General features: G+C 40.6%; 1 protein-coding gene across 1 annotated transcript in view; it reads left to right on the forward strand.

Annotated features, from left to right (window-relative positions):
* AMPH (amphiphysin) overlaps positions 1–13,285 on the forward strand; it is a 296,706-nt gene that overhangs the window by 242,559 nt on the left and 40,862 nt on the right. Inside the window, exon 12 of the mRNA XM_030207529.1 lies at positions 9,842–9,955. Coding sequence (XP_030063389.1) covers positions 9,842–9,955 — 114 coding nt within the window. The remainder of the gene's footprint in view (positions 1–9,841; positions 9,956–13,285) is intronic.

Consider the following 13,285-nt stretch of genomic DNA (forward strand, 5'->3'; position numbering starts at 1 on the left):
ATTCGAAAGCGCCAAACCCTCCGACAAAAACTGCACTGGCTCCCAATCAAAGAATGTATTGCATTCAAAATCTGCACCCTGGTTCATAAAATCCTCTACGGCGAAGCCCCGGGATACATGACAGACCTCATAGACCTACCAACCAGAAACACAACAAGATCATCACGAACAAACCTAAATCTCCACTACCCAAGCTGCAAAGGACTCAAATACAAATCAACTTATGCATCCAGCTTTTCCTACATAAGCACACAACTATGGAACACATTACCAAATGCCGTGAAAACAACGTATGACCACCTAAAATTCCAGAAATCACTAAAAACTAACCTGTTCAAAAAGGCATACAATACCGATCCAACTTAAATGCCTAAACCCTGCAACACGAAACCAAAGCTCGTCCTGGACATAACTAAACTCTTCCTCCCCATGATTCCCCAATGGGTCTGTTACACATGAACTTTACTCTTCCCATCATCTCTTTGTATTTGTTCATACCGGAACTGGCGACCGCCTTTACGGCACTATGTAAGCCACATTGAGCCTGCAAATAGGTGGGAAAATGTGGGATACAAATGTAACAAATAAATACTACATAAATAGATACCTATCACCAACATGGCATGGATGATTCTCCTTGTGCAGTGATGCTGCAGCTAGATGAGATTCCTACTGATTTGTGCCATTGCTCACAGATAATATACTGGCTTTCTTCTCTAATCTCATTAAAAGATCTTTTTTCTGGTCAGTCCATTAATATACACTAGTTAATGTCATGCCTCATTTTGGAAAGTTCTGTGAGAGGCAATATTTGCTGCCTTGGGGAAATAACTGCAGAACAGTGCTGAGAAATGGTGTTCAATATTTTTAACTCTTACCTGCTTGTTGTTTTTTTTTTTCATAATGTTGCCCAGTTCACCTGAAAGCATATTTCACAAGATAATATTTAAAACTGCTGATATAGGAAGATTGCAGAGTGAGCTCCCTTTTGGAAGTGGCACAGTACTGTTAAGATTGAGGGTAATTTTCAAAAGCATTTCTGCAAGTAGACCTGAGGAAATAGACTTTTATATAAAAAATACCCAGCTGATATGTGAAGATGCATATGTGTGTATAGCCTTTATACTTATGTTTTTCAGAAGCTTTGCCAGGGCAGAGTTGGGGAGTTTGCATGTATGCACATACTTCTGAAAAATCAAAAATAGTTGTACTCCGTCTTATCCCAAAGCGGGTAACATTTAAAACATGCATACAATATGTTAACAAACAACAAAACAAATAACAGAACAAATTTATTCATCATAAATAAATTATTTCCCAGTCATTTAAATATTGAAAAATATTTCAATCCTCTAAATAAGCCTTTAAAAAATAATGGGTCTTCGGAAGCCTTTTAATTTGCTGGAGATTACCACATCATCTCAGATGGCCTGAAAGGCCATCCCACAGAATAGTTCCGGCAATTAAGAAAGCATGTGCTCTACTGTCAGTGTAATGTTAATCCATAGGTGACAGTAAACATAGTTGCTCCAATATTTCAGAATGCAAGGGACGATTAGGATGATACCATTTCAAAACATCCATAAAATATACAGGAACATTAGTATAAACTTGCTGATGAGTTCACTGATGAATTGCCTTTAGAAACACTTCATCAATTTGTTGGAATGGGGGAGTAGCCTAACAGTTATGCACTGGCCCGAGAACCTGGGGAAACTGGATCAATTCCCACTATAACTCCTTGTGACTCTGGGCAAGTCATTTAACCTTCCATTGCCACAGGTACAAAATAAGTACCTACACATAATCCCCAGATTCTATAAATGGTGTGCAAAATTGCATACTGTTCTGAGATGCACACAAAACTAAATTGGCTAATATGCCAATTATTGCTCATGATTGGTTGATAACAATCATTAATTGGCAGCAATTTGGATTTCTGTGCATCTTACTAAGTGCTATTCTATAAAGATCCTTGTACAAATCTTACAGCGTGTAACTGTCAGAAAATATTAGCCACCTGCCTGGCATTACACCACAGCCACTTAGAGGGTCTATCCCCAGCACAGCTCAGGTTCACCTGCACCTGCCGCTTGTGCTCTACACTAGCACTCTCCTCCCACTGACTAGGTCATAACCGCCTCTGGGCGAGTCTCCCGCTTTCAAGTTATCCCCAGTGATTTCCATGTTACTAGAGGCCACACTCCCAGTGGTCCCACAGTTCCCAGAAAGCACTCACAGACCCAACACACAAACCACCAGGATTCTTTATCAGTCCATACAGGCAGAGTCAACAAGCTAATAGTGCCTCTAAGGGGTGAAGGGGGCACCTACATGTGGGTACAGTGGGTTTTGAAGGGCTTTCATTTACCACCACAAGTGTAACAGGTAGGGTGGGGGGGATAGGCCTGGGTCCGCCTGGCTGAAGTGCACTGCACCCACTAAAACTGCTCCATGGACCTGCATACTGCTGTCAGGGAGCTGGGTATAACATTTGAGGCTGGCATAGTGGCTGGCAAAAACATTTTTTTAAATTTTTTTTTTAGGGTGGGAGGGGGTTGGTGACCACTGGGGGAGTAAGGGGAGGTCATCCCCGATTCCCTCCGGTGGTCATCTGGTCAGTTCGGGCACCTTTTTTTTTTTTTAAATTTATTATTTATTCATTTAAACAATTTTTACAAGAAACCATCTTGCTTAGGAAAGAGTCAGTTAACAAATAATTTTTAAACAGGAAAGAAAAGAAAGGAAAGGACAAATAAGTCTTTACACTTTCAACAATATATGACACTCAAGTCCATAATTGGTTCAGGCACCTTTTTGAGGCTTGGTTGTGAAAAAAAAATGGACCAAGTAAAGTCGGTCAAGTGCTCATCAGGGACGCCCTTCTTTTTTCCATTATCGGACAAGGACGCCCATCTGTTAAGCATGCCCCAGTCCCGCCTTCGCTGCGCCTCCGACATGCCCCCCGGGAACTTTGGTTGTCCCCGTGACAGAAAGCAGTTGAGGGCGCCCAAAATCGGCTTTCAATTATGCCAATTTGGGCGACCCTGAGAGAAGGACGCCCATCTCCCGATTTGTGTCGGAAGATGGGCACCCTTCTCTTTTGAAAATAAGCCTGCTAGCCAGTCAGGTTTTCAGGATACCCACAATGCATATGCATGAGACAGATGTGCATAGGTAGGCATGCAGATTTTTCTCATGCATATTCATTATGGATATCCTGAAAACCTGACTGGCTAGGTGTATCCCGAGGTCTGGGTTAAGTACCCCTGCTCTAAGCTGAGCAGCAGTCATCCACTCACAGTCCTGCCAGTGGAGAGTGCTGTTTCACTATCACATTTTCAAAAGGGAGGAATAGGTGAGCTTTGCAGGACTCCAGGAAACCTGCCTGTCCCTAGCCATTGAAAACACAATATTGAAGCAGCATCCCCCACGGTCAGCAGTGCAGTGGAAGGACTCCTGCTCAGCTTAGAGGAAACAGTGAATATAAGTCATGCATAGCCTGCATAAAGCCACCGTCTATTGCTATCATAGAAATAAATCAAAGACAGCATCATGGAGCAAAAATGATTATTTGACAGAGTTCTGTCCACAAGAACAAAAGGCCAGAAGGGAAAGAAAGATGAAAGCTAGTCCAAGGAAACAATGTCTAAAGATAAAAGTAAAATCACTGTGTGCAGAGATGTCCCTACTTAGCAAGTACCTCAAAGGATCGAGGACGCCAAAGATGATTAGAAGAATCCAAAATATGTAGTTGAAGCATGCTGCACTAAAAGAAAAGGAATTAAAGTCATATGCTCAGACGATAAATTGAAAATAACAGTCAAAGCACAAAAGCTGCAGAAAATGAAGAAGACAGAAATGAGATATTAAAATAAAACATGTAAAAAAGAATCCAAAGCAGATCTGCAGGGAATTAGGGAATATCTTTGGTGCAGTTAAAATGCCCCCCCCCCCCCAACCAAAATCAAAGCAGAAAAATTCTGGAAAAAATTATGTGACGATATCATACATCACAATAGAGAAACAGAATAACTATCCAGCTTACAGGAGTACTTGGAAAAGACGAATATCAAAATAATGGAATTGTCTGAAGTAACAACAGAAATGTTGGAAACAAGAACCCCAAATTGGGAGATCCCAAGCCCTGATGGCATACCTAACATTTGACTTAAACATTTACAGTTTTTCCACCAAGAACTAGCAGCCTATAAAAGTCAGACAACCAGAAATAACACTATAATGATCAATAACAAGAAAAATGTATGGTCTTCCAAAGAGTAACTTTAGGGCCCTGTTTACTAAGGTGTGCTAGCGTTTTTAACGTGTGCTAAAAATTAGTGTCACTAACCATGTAGATGCCTATAAGAATATTATGGGTTTCTTCAAAGTTAGCGGCACTACACTAATGCGCCTCTAGTGCGGCTTAGTAAACAGAGCCCTAAGCAGGGCTTTTTTTGAGGGGGTACTTGGGGGTACTGAGTATCGGCATCTTTTCCATCGTCTGCTAAAATTGACCCATGGTTCCCAAGTTTTAAATGAAAGAACTCAGGCTCTACACACAAATTCTGCCTTGTCATAGATTCTGTGACTGGTTGCAGGGGGCCTGGCTATTATGGGGGGAGGGAGGCTGAATATTGTGGGGTGGATCCCTCAGTGATCACCCCACCCCTGAAGGGTGGCCTGGCATTTGAGTACCAGCACCTTTTTTGCTAGAAAAAACATACTGGCCCTAAGTAACATCCATTAAAACTACTGACCAATAAACGTACTTACAAGGGTTGGCAAATATTTTTGAAAAGTAAGCCAGGTTAGTGGGGCAATAGTGTCAGATAGAATATAGAGTCACATAGACTTTAAAACTGATGACAGATCAGAAGGCAACAAGACAGCAGCATATAGAACCAAGGACCAGTTTATGCTGAATAAAGCCATGATGACCAACTGTGAGAAAAATCCTCTTTATAGCATGGATTGCTTTTGAGAAGACTTCTGATAGCATCCCACACTTCCTAAGCTTATTCTGTAAACTGATGCGCTTAAATTTAAGATGCAGATTGGAAAACGGAATGTGAATTGGGCGTAGAATTGGTGGATTGTAGCCTTTTCTAAAAACTATGCGTGCTATTACAGAATATACCCACTCCATGCCTAATGTAGACGTGGAGGGGCATTTTCGAACGGGGACGCCCATCTCTGAGGATGTCCTCGCAAAGGGGCGGGGCATCCCATATTATTGAAACAAGATGGGAGTCCATCTTTTATTTTGACAATATGGTCAGGGACACCCAAATCTGAACATTTAGGTCGATCTAAGAGATGGTCGACCTAAATGTTGAGGTGGTCGACCTTAGAGATGGACGACCTCGGTTTTCGCTGATAAGGGAAACCGAGGACGCCCATCTCAAAAACGACCAAATCCAAGCCATTTGGTCATGGGAGGAGCCAGCATTTGTAGTGCACTGGTCCCCCTCACATGCCAGGACACCAACCGGGGGCACTGCAGTGGACTTCACAAATTGCTCCCAGGTGCATAGCTCCCTTTCCTTTGGTGCTGAGCCCCCCCAACCCCCCCAAACCCACTCCCCACAACTGTACAACACTACCATAGCCCTAAGGGGTGAAGGGGGGCACCTACATGTGGGTACAGTGGGTTTCGGGTGGGTTTTGGAGGACTCACATTTACCACCACAAGTGTAACAGGTGGGGGGGGGGGATGGGCCTGGGTCCGCCTGCTTGAAGTGCACTGCACCCACTAAAAACTGCTCCAGAGACCTGCATACTACTGTGATGGAGCTGGATATGACATTTGAGGCTAGCATAGAGGCTGGAAAAAATGTTTCTTAATTTTTTTAGGGTGGGAGGGGATGGTGACCACTGGGGGAGTAAGGGGAGGTCATCCCCCATTCCCTCTGGTAGTCATCTGGTCAGTTTGGGCACCTTTTCGAGGCTTGATACAGACGTTCAAATATTTAAAAGGTATTAATCTGCAAATGAACCTTTTCCGGAGAGGGGAAGGCAGTAGAACGAGAGGACATGAAATGAGATTGAAGGGGGGCAGACTCAAGAAAAATGTCAGGAAGTATTTTTTCACAGAGAGAGTGGTTTTCACAGAGAGAGTGGTGGATGCTTGGAATGCCCTCCCGCGGGAGGTGGTGGAGAGGAAAACAGTAACGGAATTCAAACATGCGTGGGATAAACATAAAGGAATCCTCCTCAGAAGGAAGGGATCCCCAGAAGCTTAGCCGGCGGTCGGAGGCAGGGCTGGTGGTTGGGAGGTGGGGATAGTGCTGGGCAGACTTATACGGTCTGTGCCAGAGCCGGTGGTGGGAGGCGGGGCGGGTGGTTGGGAGGTGGGCATAGTGCTGGACAGACTTATACAGTCTGTGCCCTGAAAAAGACAGGTACAAATCAAGGTAAGGTATACACAAAAAATGACACGTGAGTTTATCTTGTTGGGCAGACTGGGTGGACTGTGCAGGTCTTTTTTCTGCCGTCATCTACTATGTTATTTGTAAATACACTCACTGAGCCCCCTTTACTTTGGGAGACAGAGGTCTCAGTGTAAAACAGCCACCACCCCTGGATAGGACTTTCTTCACTCTCATTCACTCTTGGTCGTGAAAAAAATTGGACCAAGTAAAGTCGGCCAAATGCTCATCAGGGACGCCCTTCTTTTTTCCATTATCAGCCGAGGATGCCCATCTCTTAATCACACCCCTGTCCCACCTTCAGTACACTGCCGACACGCTCCCGTGAATTTTGGTCATCCCCGTGACGGAAAGCAGTTGAGGACGCCCAAAATCGACTTTCGATTATGCCAATTTGGGAGACCCTGAGAGAAGGATGCCCATCTCCCGATTTGTGTCAAAAGATGGGCGTCCTTCTCTTTCGATTACGCTGCTGATAGGCATTTACACCGAGTTTTACTTGGCATAAATGCTCATGACTAAATTTAGTCATACAGATGGGCTCTAGGCATATACTATAAACTGCGACTAACTTTAGGCGTAGTTTATAGAATACGCTTAGGTGTATTTTCTTCCACACTGATTTTTTTAGGCATGATGTATAAAATGTAGCCCTAAATGCTGTTATTCTGTTCGCTTGATAATACTTTCCTGTTAACATTGTAGTTCCTTTATTCTTTTCAAATTTCTATTTGTTTATTGTAAACTGCTTTGATCTATGCATCAGCATAGGCAGTGTATCAAGTGCAAATAAACAAAACTGTCTTGTAATGATGCACATAACTAGGGCTAGATTCTATATATGCTACCTTAAAAACCTGCTCAGAAAAAAAATGCGTCTAGGCATATTCTCTAAAGTATGCCTAAATTTTATAGAGTCAGCTAAATTTCCACACAGTATATAGAATTATGTTGACCTTCTTTCCATGCAACCAAATTTAGTCACATCCATTTAGGCCATGTTTTATTTAGCATAAATCCTGACACCTAAATTAGGCACAGAGCGAGTGTATTCTCTAATAATTTACATAGATTATAGAAATGTCCACACCCCCTTTTTCAACTATGTGACTTGGAATTTAGGTGAACCACATTGTAGAATGCACTTATTGCTGATAATTGCTTGTTAACATTCAATTAACAGTGATGATTAGCTAGTTAACCAATTAAGTTACTGCATTGTTATAGAATACGCTTAGATATCCAAGCGGAAATCAAGGCATGATATATAGAATTTGGAGGACAGTGTATAAATGGAAGAGGGAGCACACAAGATTGGAACATGGGCAGAGCTCCCAGTTTCATAAGTACCTTACAGAATACTGTAAGTTATGCGCATCCTTACCAAATTTAGATGCCTGCAGTTATGCCAAGTCTATGATTGGTTAAAATGTGGGCATGTAAATGTTAGGCATGATAATACTGGATTATGCTACTATTCTGTAATGGAAGTTGAGTGCCCAGATGCCATTATAAAATAGGCTCCTGTGCGGCCTTCAATTGCCTAAATGGAAGTGCACACTTGCCTCCTTAGTGAACAAATTCTCAGATGACATTGAGATAACATTTGCCCAGACAAGTGTATAAAGGTGACCTTCATAGAGAAAAACTAAGCAATGCTGAAAACTTTTTTTTTTACCAAATGCAATATAAAGGAACTTGGGCAGACAAGTGCCATTAAACATAAATATCTATGAATAGATGAAGATATACTGTAACAGTCCAGCACAAATCACCAATCAACAAGATCCAGTAGAGAGTAGTACAGGAGACTAAAACTAATATTGAAAAGTGCTTTAACAGCATAAATAATTTCAAAGCCATTAATCAATTTGCAATCCACACTATCTATACAGGTTTGGAATCATAAGCTAACTCTAGAAAGATCTCAACCATTTGGATGTAAGAACACGAAAACTCCTTCGTGCCCACTAGCTAATATAAAGAAAGCAGTATATTTTGAGACTGTACATCCCAAAAGCTGAAGGAGGAATGTTTTTTATAGAAATAGATTATATTTACAGTGCAACTATTGTGGACATCCAAGTATACTAACTAGCATTAACAGAACAAAATATAGTATACAGCCACAATCTGTCTCTATCCTTAAACTTTGACAAACATTTAAAAGAAGAGAATGAATAAGAACTTACCAGCACGCATGGAGAGAAAAGCAAAACAAGAGAAAAAGCTCTTTCATAAATCAGACTAACAGACAAGGAAAAACAAGTTGCAAATGCACAACTCCAGCAGGAAATAAAGAGTTACTTCAGCAAACACGTGTAGATCTATATCTGACAAGAGTGGCTGAGAGGTGAGTTAAAACTAAAGATGAGAGATGATAACTGAATAGGGAATTACAAAGAATATATTCCACAACCAGCATAAAAATATTAGTAAAACAAATGCAAATTCACAGAACTAGAAACAATTGCACATTTTTCCACTGGGCTTTATGTGTTGATGTCAGAAGGACAATTATACAGAAAGGCATGAGAAGATGGCACAGCTCATCCATTGGAAACTATAAACACTATAACATTGCTGAACCGGAAAAACACTAGGATCATTACCCTGACAGAAATACAGAAAACGAAAGAGTTGCAATCACCTAAGATATCACCATTTTAATTGATAAAAAGCTGAAAGCTAGAAAACCAGACATAATGGTAAAGCAGAAAAACACACCAATGTTGCTAATAAACCATACAACTATTCTGCCCCCCCCCCACCCCACCTACCACCACCAGCACTGAAAAAATTTTATTTAGCCAACCAAACCTATTTAAAACTCACAAAGAGCTTTTTCGAGATGTTTTAATGGTTTGGATGAATACAAGTTGTAATTTTTTTTATTTTGGGGATCAATGCTGTGGCAGCTCTTTTCAACCATAATTGTGGAGTTCACACTTTTTATTCTAAAAGCAGTAAAAATTCTAGGAATGAAAATGAGTGAATGGTAAATCAGATACAGGAACTGAGCCAAGGAACAGGAAATTAATACTTTGAGGAATGTGGATAGCACAGCTGCTTGCAATAGCTTCCTCAGCCTATAGTAGAAATGCACTGGTGCACTTACACCTGACGTATATGAGGGCCAATCCTTTTCTGCATTCTGTGTCTATGGGAAATCATAAAATAGGCATTAAGAAAGCAAAATCTTACTGTCTTAAAACATATGCTTCTGTATTTCTCTGAATAAGCTGTATCAGAGTGCCAAGTCAAGCTCCATCCTGTATTCCCAGCATGGTTTGCTTCATATTGAACTCTTTAGGTTCACACTGCTGTGGGGTGATATATTTTGTACATTTATCTTTTTATTAATTTTATCAGTTTTTCAAAACTTTCTGTTTTCTATTCATGTTTACTAGAATGAGGAACCTGAAGCTAAGAAACAGGAATCGCTACTAGATCTGGACTTTGATCCTTTCAAGCCAGAAGTGGTTTCACCGGGAATAACCCAGACACATTCACCCATGTCTCAGGTACTGCTTTCACTTGATTTGCAAAGACTCAAGCTGAGGTTTCAATCTTAAAATGAAACCAGTCAGATAGGGTTCTGTGTCGTGCTGTTGTCTGTGATCCAGCAGATCTAGGTTTGATTCCCCATCCTTGGTCCTGCTGCTGAGGGTGGCTGGGCTGTTGCAGTTTTGAGGGGAACTAATGTCTCTATACCAGGGATATTCACTGATGCTTCTTGAGGGTTGCAAATGGGTCAAATTTTAAGTATATCCTTAATGAATAACATAAGAATGATTTGCTTGCATACTATTTCAGTGGTATATAAATCTATGGGCTCTGTCTCCATGCAGCAGGAGGGATTCTCAATCACCCCTACCCACTGTTGTTATTGTTCTTTTTTTAAATGGTGCCAGCTGACCTAATTGATTGGTTTCTAGGGTGTTACAGACTACTAGTTTCAAATCACTACCATGCAGTGCAGTAACTCTCCTTGAAAAGGTCTTCATTCTTTATCTTCCCCTGTGGAGCCATTTCCAATGGTGTAGTCTTATACTACGCTCTGGATCAGATTGCAGCAGGTGTGGGTGAATACCATGTCCAAATGATGCAAGAGATGGTTTCTAGCAAATATAAGTGTCTAGGCATCTTGAATGCTCCAAATATGTTAGTTTTTAAAATATTTTCATGTAATTTCATTGAGTGTCCTCTGGTCTTTGTACTTTTCGAAAGATTGAAAAATCGATTCATTTTTACCTGTTCTACATACTCAGGATTTTGTAGACCTCATTCATATCCCCCCTAAGCTGTCTGTTTTCCAAGATGAAGAGCCCTAACCTCTTTAGCCTTTCCTCATATGAGAGGAGTTCTATACCCTTTATTACCTTGGTCGCTCTACTTTGAACCTGTTCTAATTCCGCTATATCTTTTATGAGATATGGCAACCAGAACTGAACGCAGCACTCAAGGTGAGGTCACACCATGGAATGATAACAAGAGGCATTATAATATTCTTGGTCTTATTTTGCATCCTTTTCCTATTAATTCCTAGCATCCTGTTGCTTTTTTTAGCCACTGCTGCACACTGGGCAGAAGATTTCAGCGTATTGTCCACAATGACACTTAGATCTTATTCTTGGGTGCTGACATCTAAGGTGGACCCTAGCATCAAGTAACTATGATTTGGATTATTCTTCCCAGTGTGCATCACTTTGCATTTGTCCACATTAAATTGTATGTGCCATTTGGATGCCCAGTCTTCCAGTTCCTAAGGTATTCCTGCAATTTTTCACAGTCTGCTTGTGTTTTGACAACTTTGAATAATTTTGTGTCATCTGCAAATTTAATTACCTCACTTGTCATTCCGATTTCCAGATGATTTATAAATATATTAAATAACACCAGTCCCAGTACAGATCCCTGTGTCACTACACTATTCACCCTTCCTCCATTGAGAAAAATTGCCATTTAACCCTACGCTTTGTTTTCTGTCCACTAACTAATTCCTAATCTACAGAAGGACATTGACTCCTATCCCATGACTTTTTAATTTCCTCAGAAGTCTCTCATGAAAAGCTTTGTCAAAAGCTTTCTGAAAATCTAGATATACTACATCAACTGACTCACCTTTATCCACATGTTTATTCAGACCTTCAAAGAAATGAAGCAAATTGTGAGGCAAGACTTCACTCAGCTGAACTCATGCTGACTGTGTCCCATTAAACCATGATTGTCTATGTGTTCTGTAATTTTATTCTTTATAATAGTTTCTACCATTTTGCTCAGCACTGAAGTCATGCTTACTGGTCTGTAATTTTCCAGATCACCCCTGGAACCCTTTTTAAAAATCAGCGTTATGTTGGCTACCCTCTAATATTTATGTACTATAGATGATTTTAATGATAGGTTACAGATCAGTAACAGTAGATCAGCAATTTCATGTTTGAGTTCTTTCAGTACCCTGGGGTATAAACCATCTGGTCCATGTGATTTATCATCCTTTAACGTGTCAATTTGGCTCAGTACATCTTCCAGGTTCACAGAGATTTCTTTCAGTTCCTTTGCATCATCACCCTTGAAAACCATTTCTGGTACAGGTTGATCTTCTTCCATCTTCTTCCATAAAGACTGAAGCACAGAATTCATTCAATCTCTCCACCATGGCCTTATTCTCCCTGAATGCCCCTTTTACTCCTTCATGGTCTAATGGTCCCACAGATTCCTTAACAGGCTTTCTGCTTCTGATGTACTTGAAAAAGATGAGGCTATGAGTTTTTGTCTCTGCAGCAAGTTTTTCTTCATATTCTGGTTTAGCCTTCTTTAGCAATGCTTTGCTTCTAGCTAAACAGTTCTTGTGTTGCTTATTTTCTTCATTTAGATTCTTTTTCCATTCTTTGAAGAATGTTCTTTTGACTCTAATAGCCTCTTTCACTTCTCTTTTTAACTATGCTGGCTGTCGTTTGTTCTTCTTTCCACTGTGGTTAATACATGGAATACATCTGGTCTGGGCTTCCACAATGGTATTTTTAAACAACATCCATGCCTGATTGCCTAACCTTTGTGGCCTTTTAGCTTCTTTTTAACATTTTAGCTTCTTTTTAACTATTTTCCTAATTTTATCATAGTTGTCCTTTTGAAAATTAAATGCTACTACATTATATTTCCTTAGTGACTTCACTCCAGATATTAGTTCAAATTTCATCATGTTATGATCAGAGTTTCCAAGTGGACCCAACACCATTACCTCTCATACTATGCTCTGCATTCCACTAAGGGCTAGATCTAAAATAGCTCCCCCTCTTCTTGGTTCTTGGACCAGTTACCTCAAGAAGTAGTCATTATTATGTCTAAGAATTTTACCTCCCTAGCGCTCCCTAATGTTACATTTATCCAGTCAATTTTTGGATAATTGAAATCACCCATTATTATATTGTTGCCTAATTTGCCAGCTTTCCTAATTTCTGGTGGATGGTAGTACAGCCCTACATGTATACTCCTTCCTTTCACCTATAGAATTTCTATCCATAAGGATTCCATGATGCTATCTGTTTCATGAAGAATGTATATTTTGTTTGACTCAATTCCCTCTTTAACATATAGCACAACACTCCCCTGCCCAATTTGATCCACTTTATCATTGCAATATAATTTGTACTGTGTTTATGGTGGCAAGAGAGATGGGATTAGGGCTGGAGAAGGATGGAAAGAAAGAAGGGAGATGGGGTAAAAGGAAGGGAAGGAGTGATGGTGGACAGAGCAAGGGAAGTTCAGGGCACAAGGATGGTATAGGAAAGGTGAGTCTGGGGTAGATCAGATTAGGAAGAGAGAGAGAATATGGCAACAAGAGTAGAAGAGAA

This window comes from Microcaecilia unicolor, chromosome 1 (assembly GCF_901765095.1).
Source record: "Microcaecilia unicolor chromosome 1, aMicUni1.1, whole genome shotgun sequence".
Lineage (NCBI taxonomy): Eukaryota > Metazoa > Chordata > Amphibia > Gymnophiona > Siphonopidae > Microcaecilia > Microcaecilia unicolor.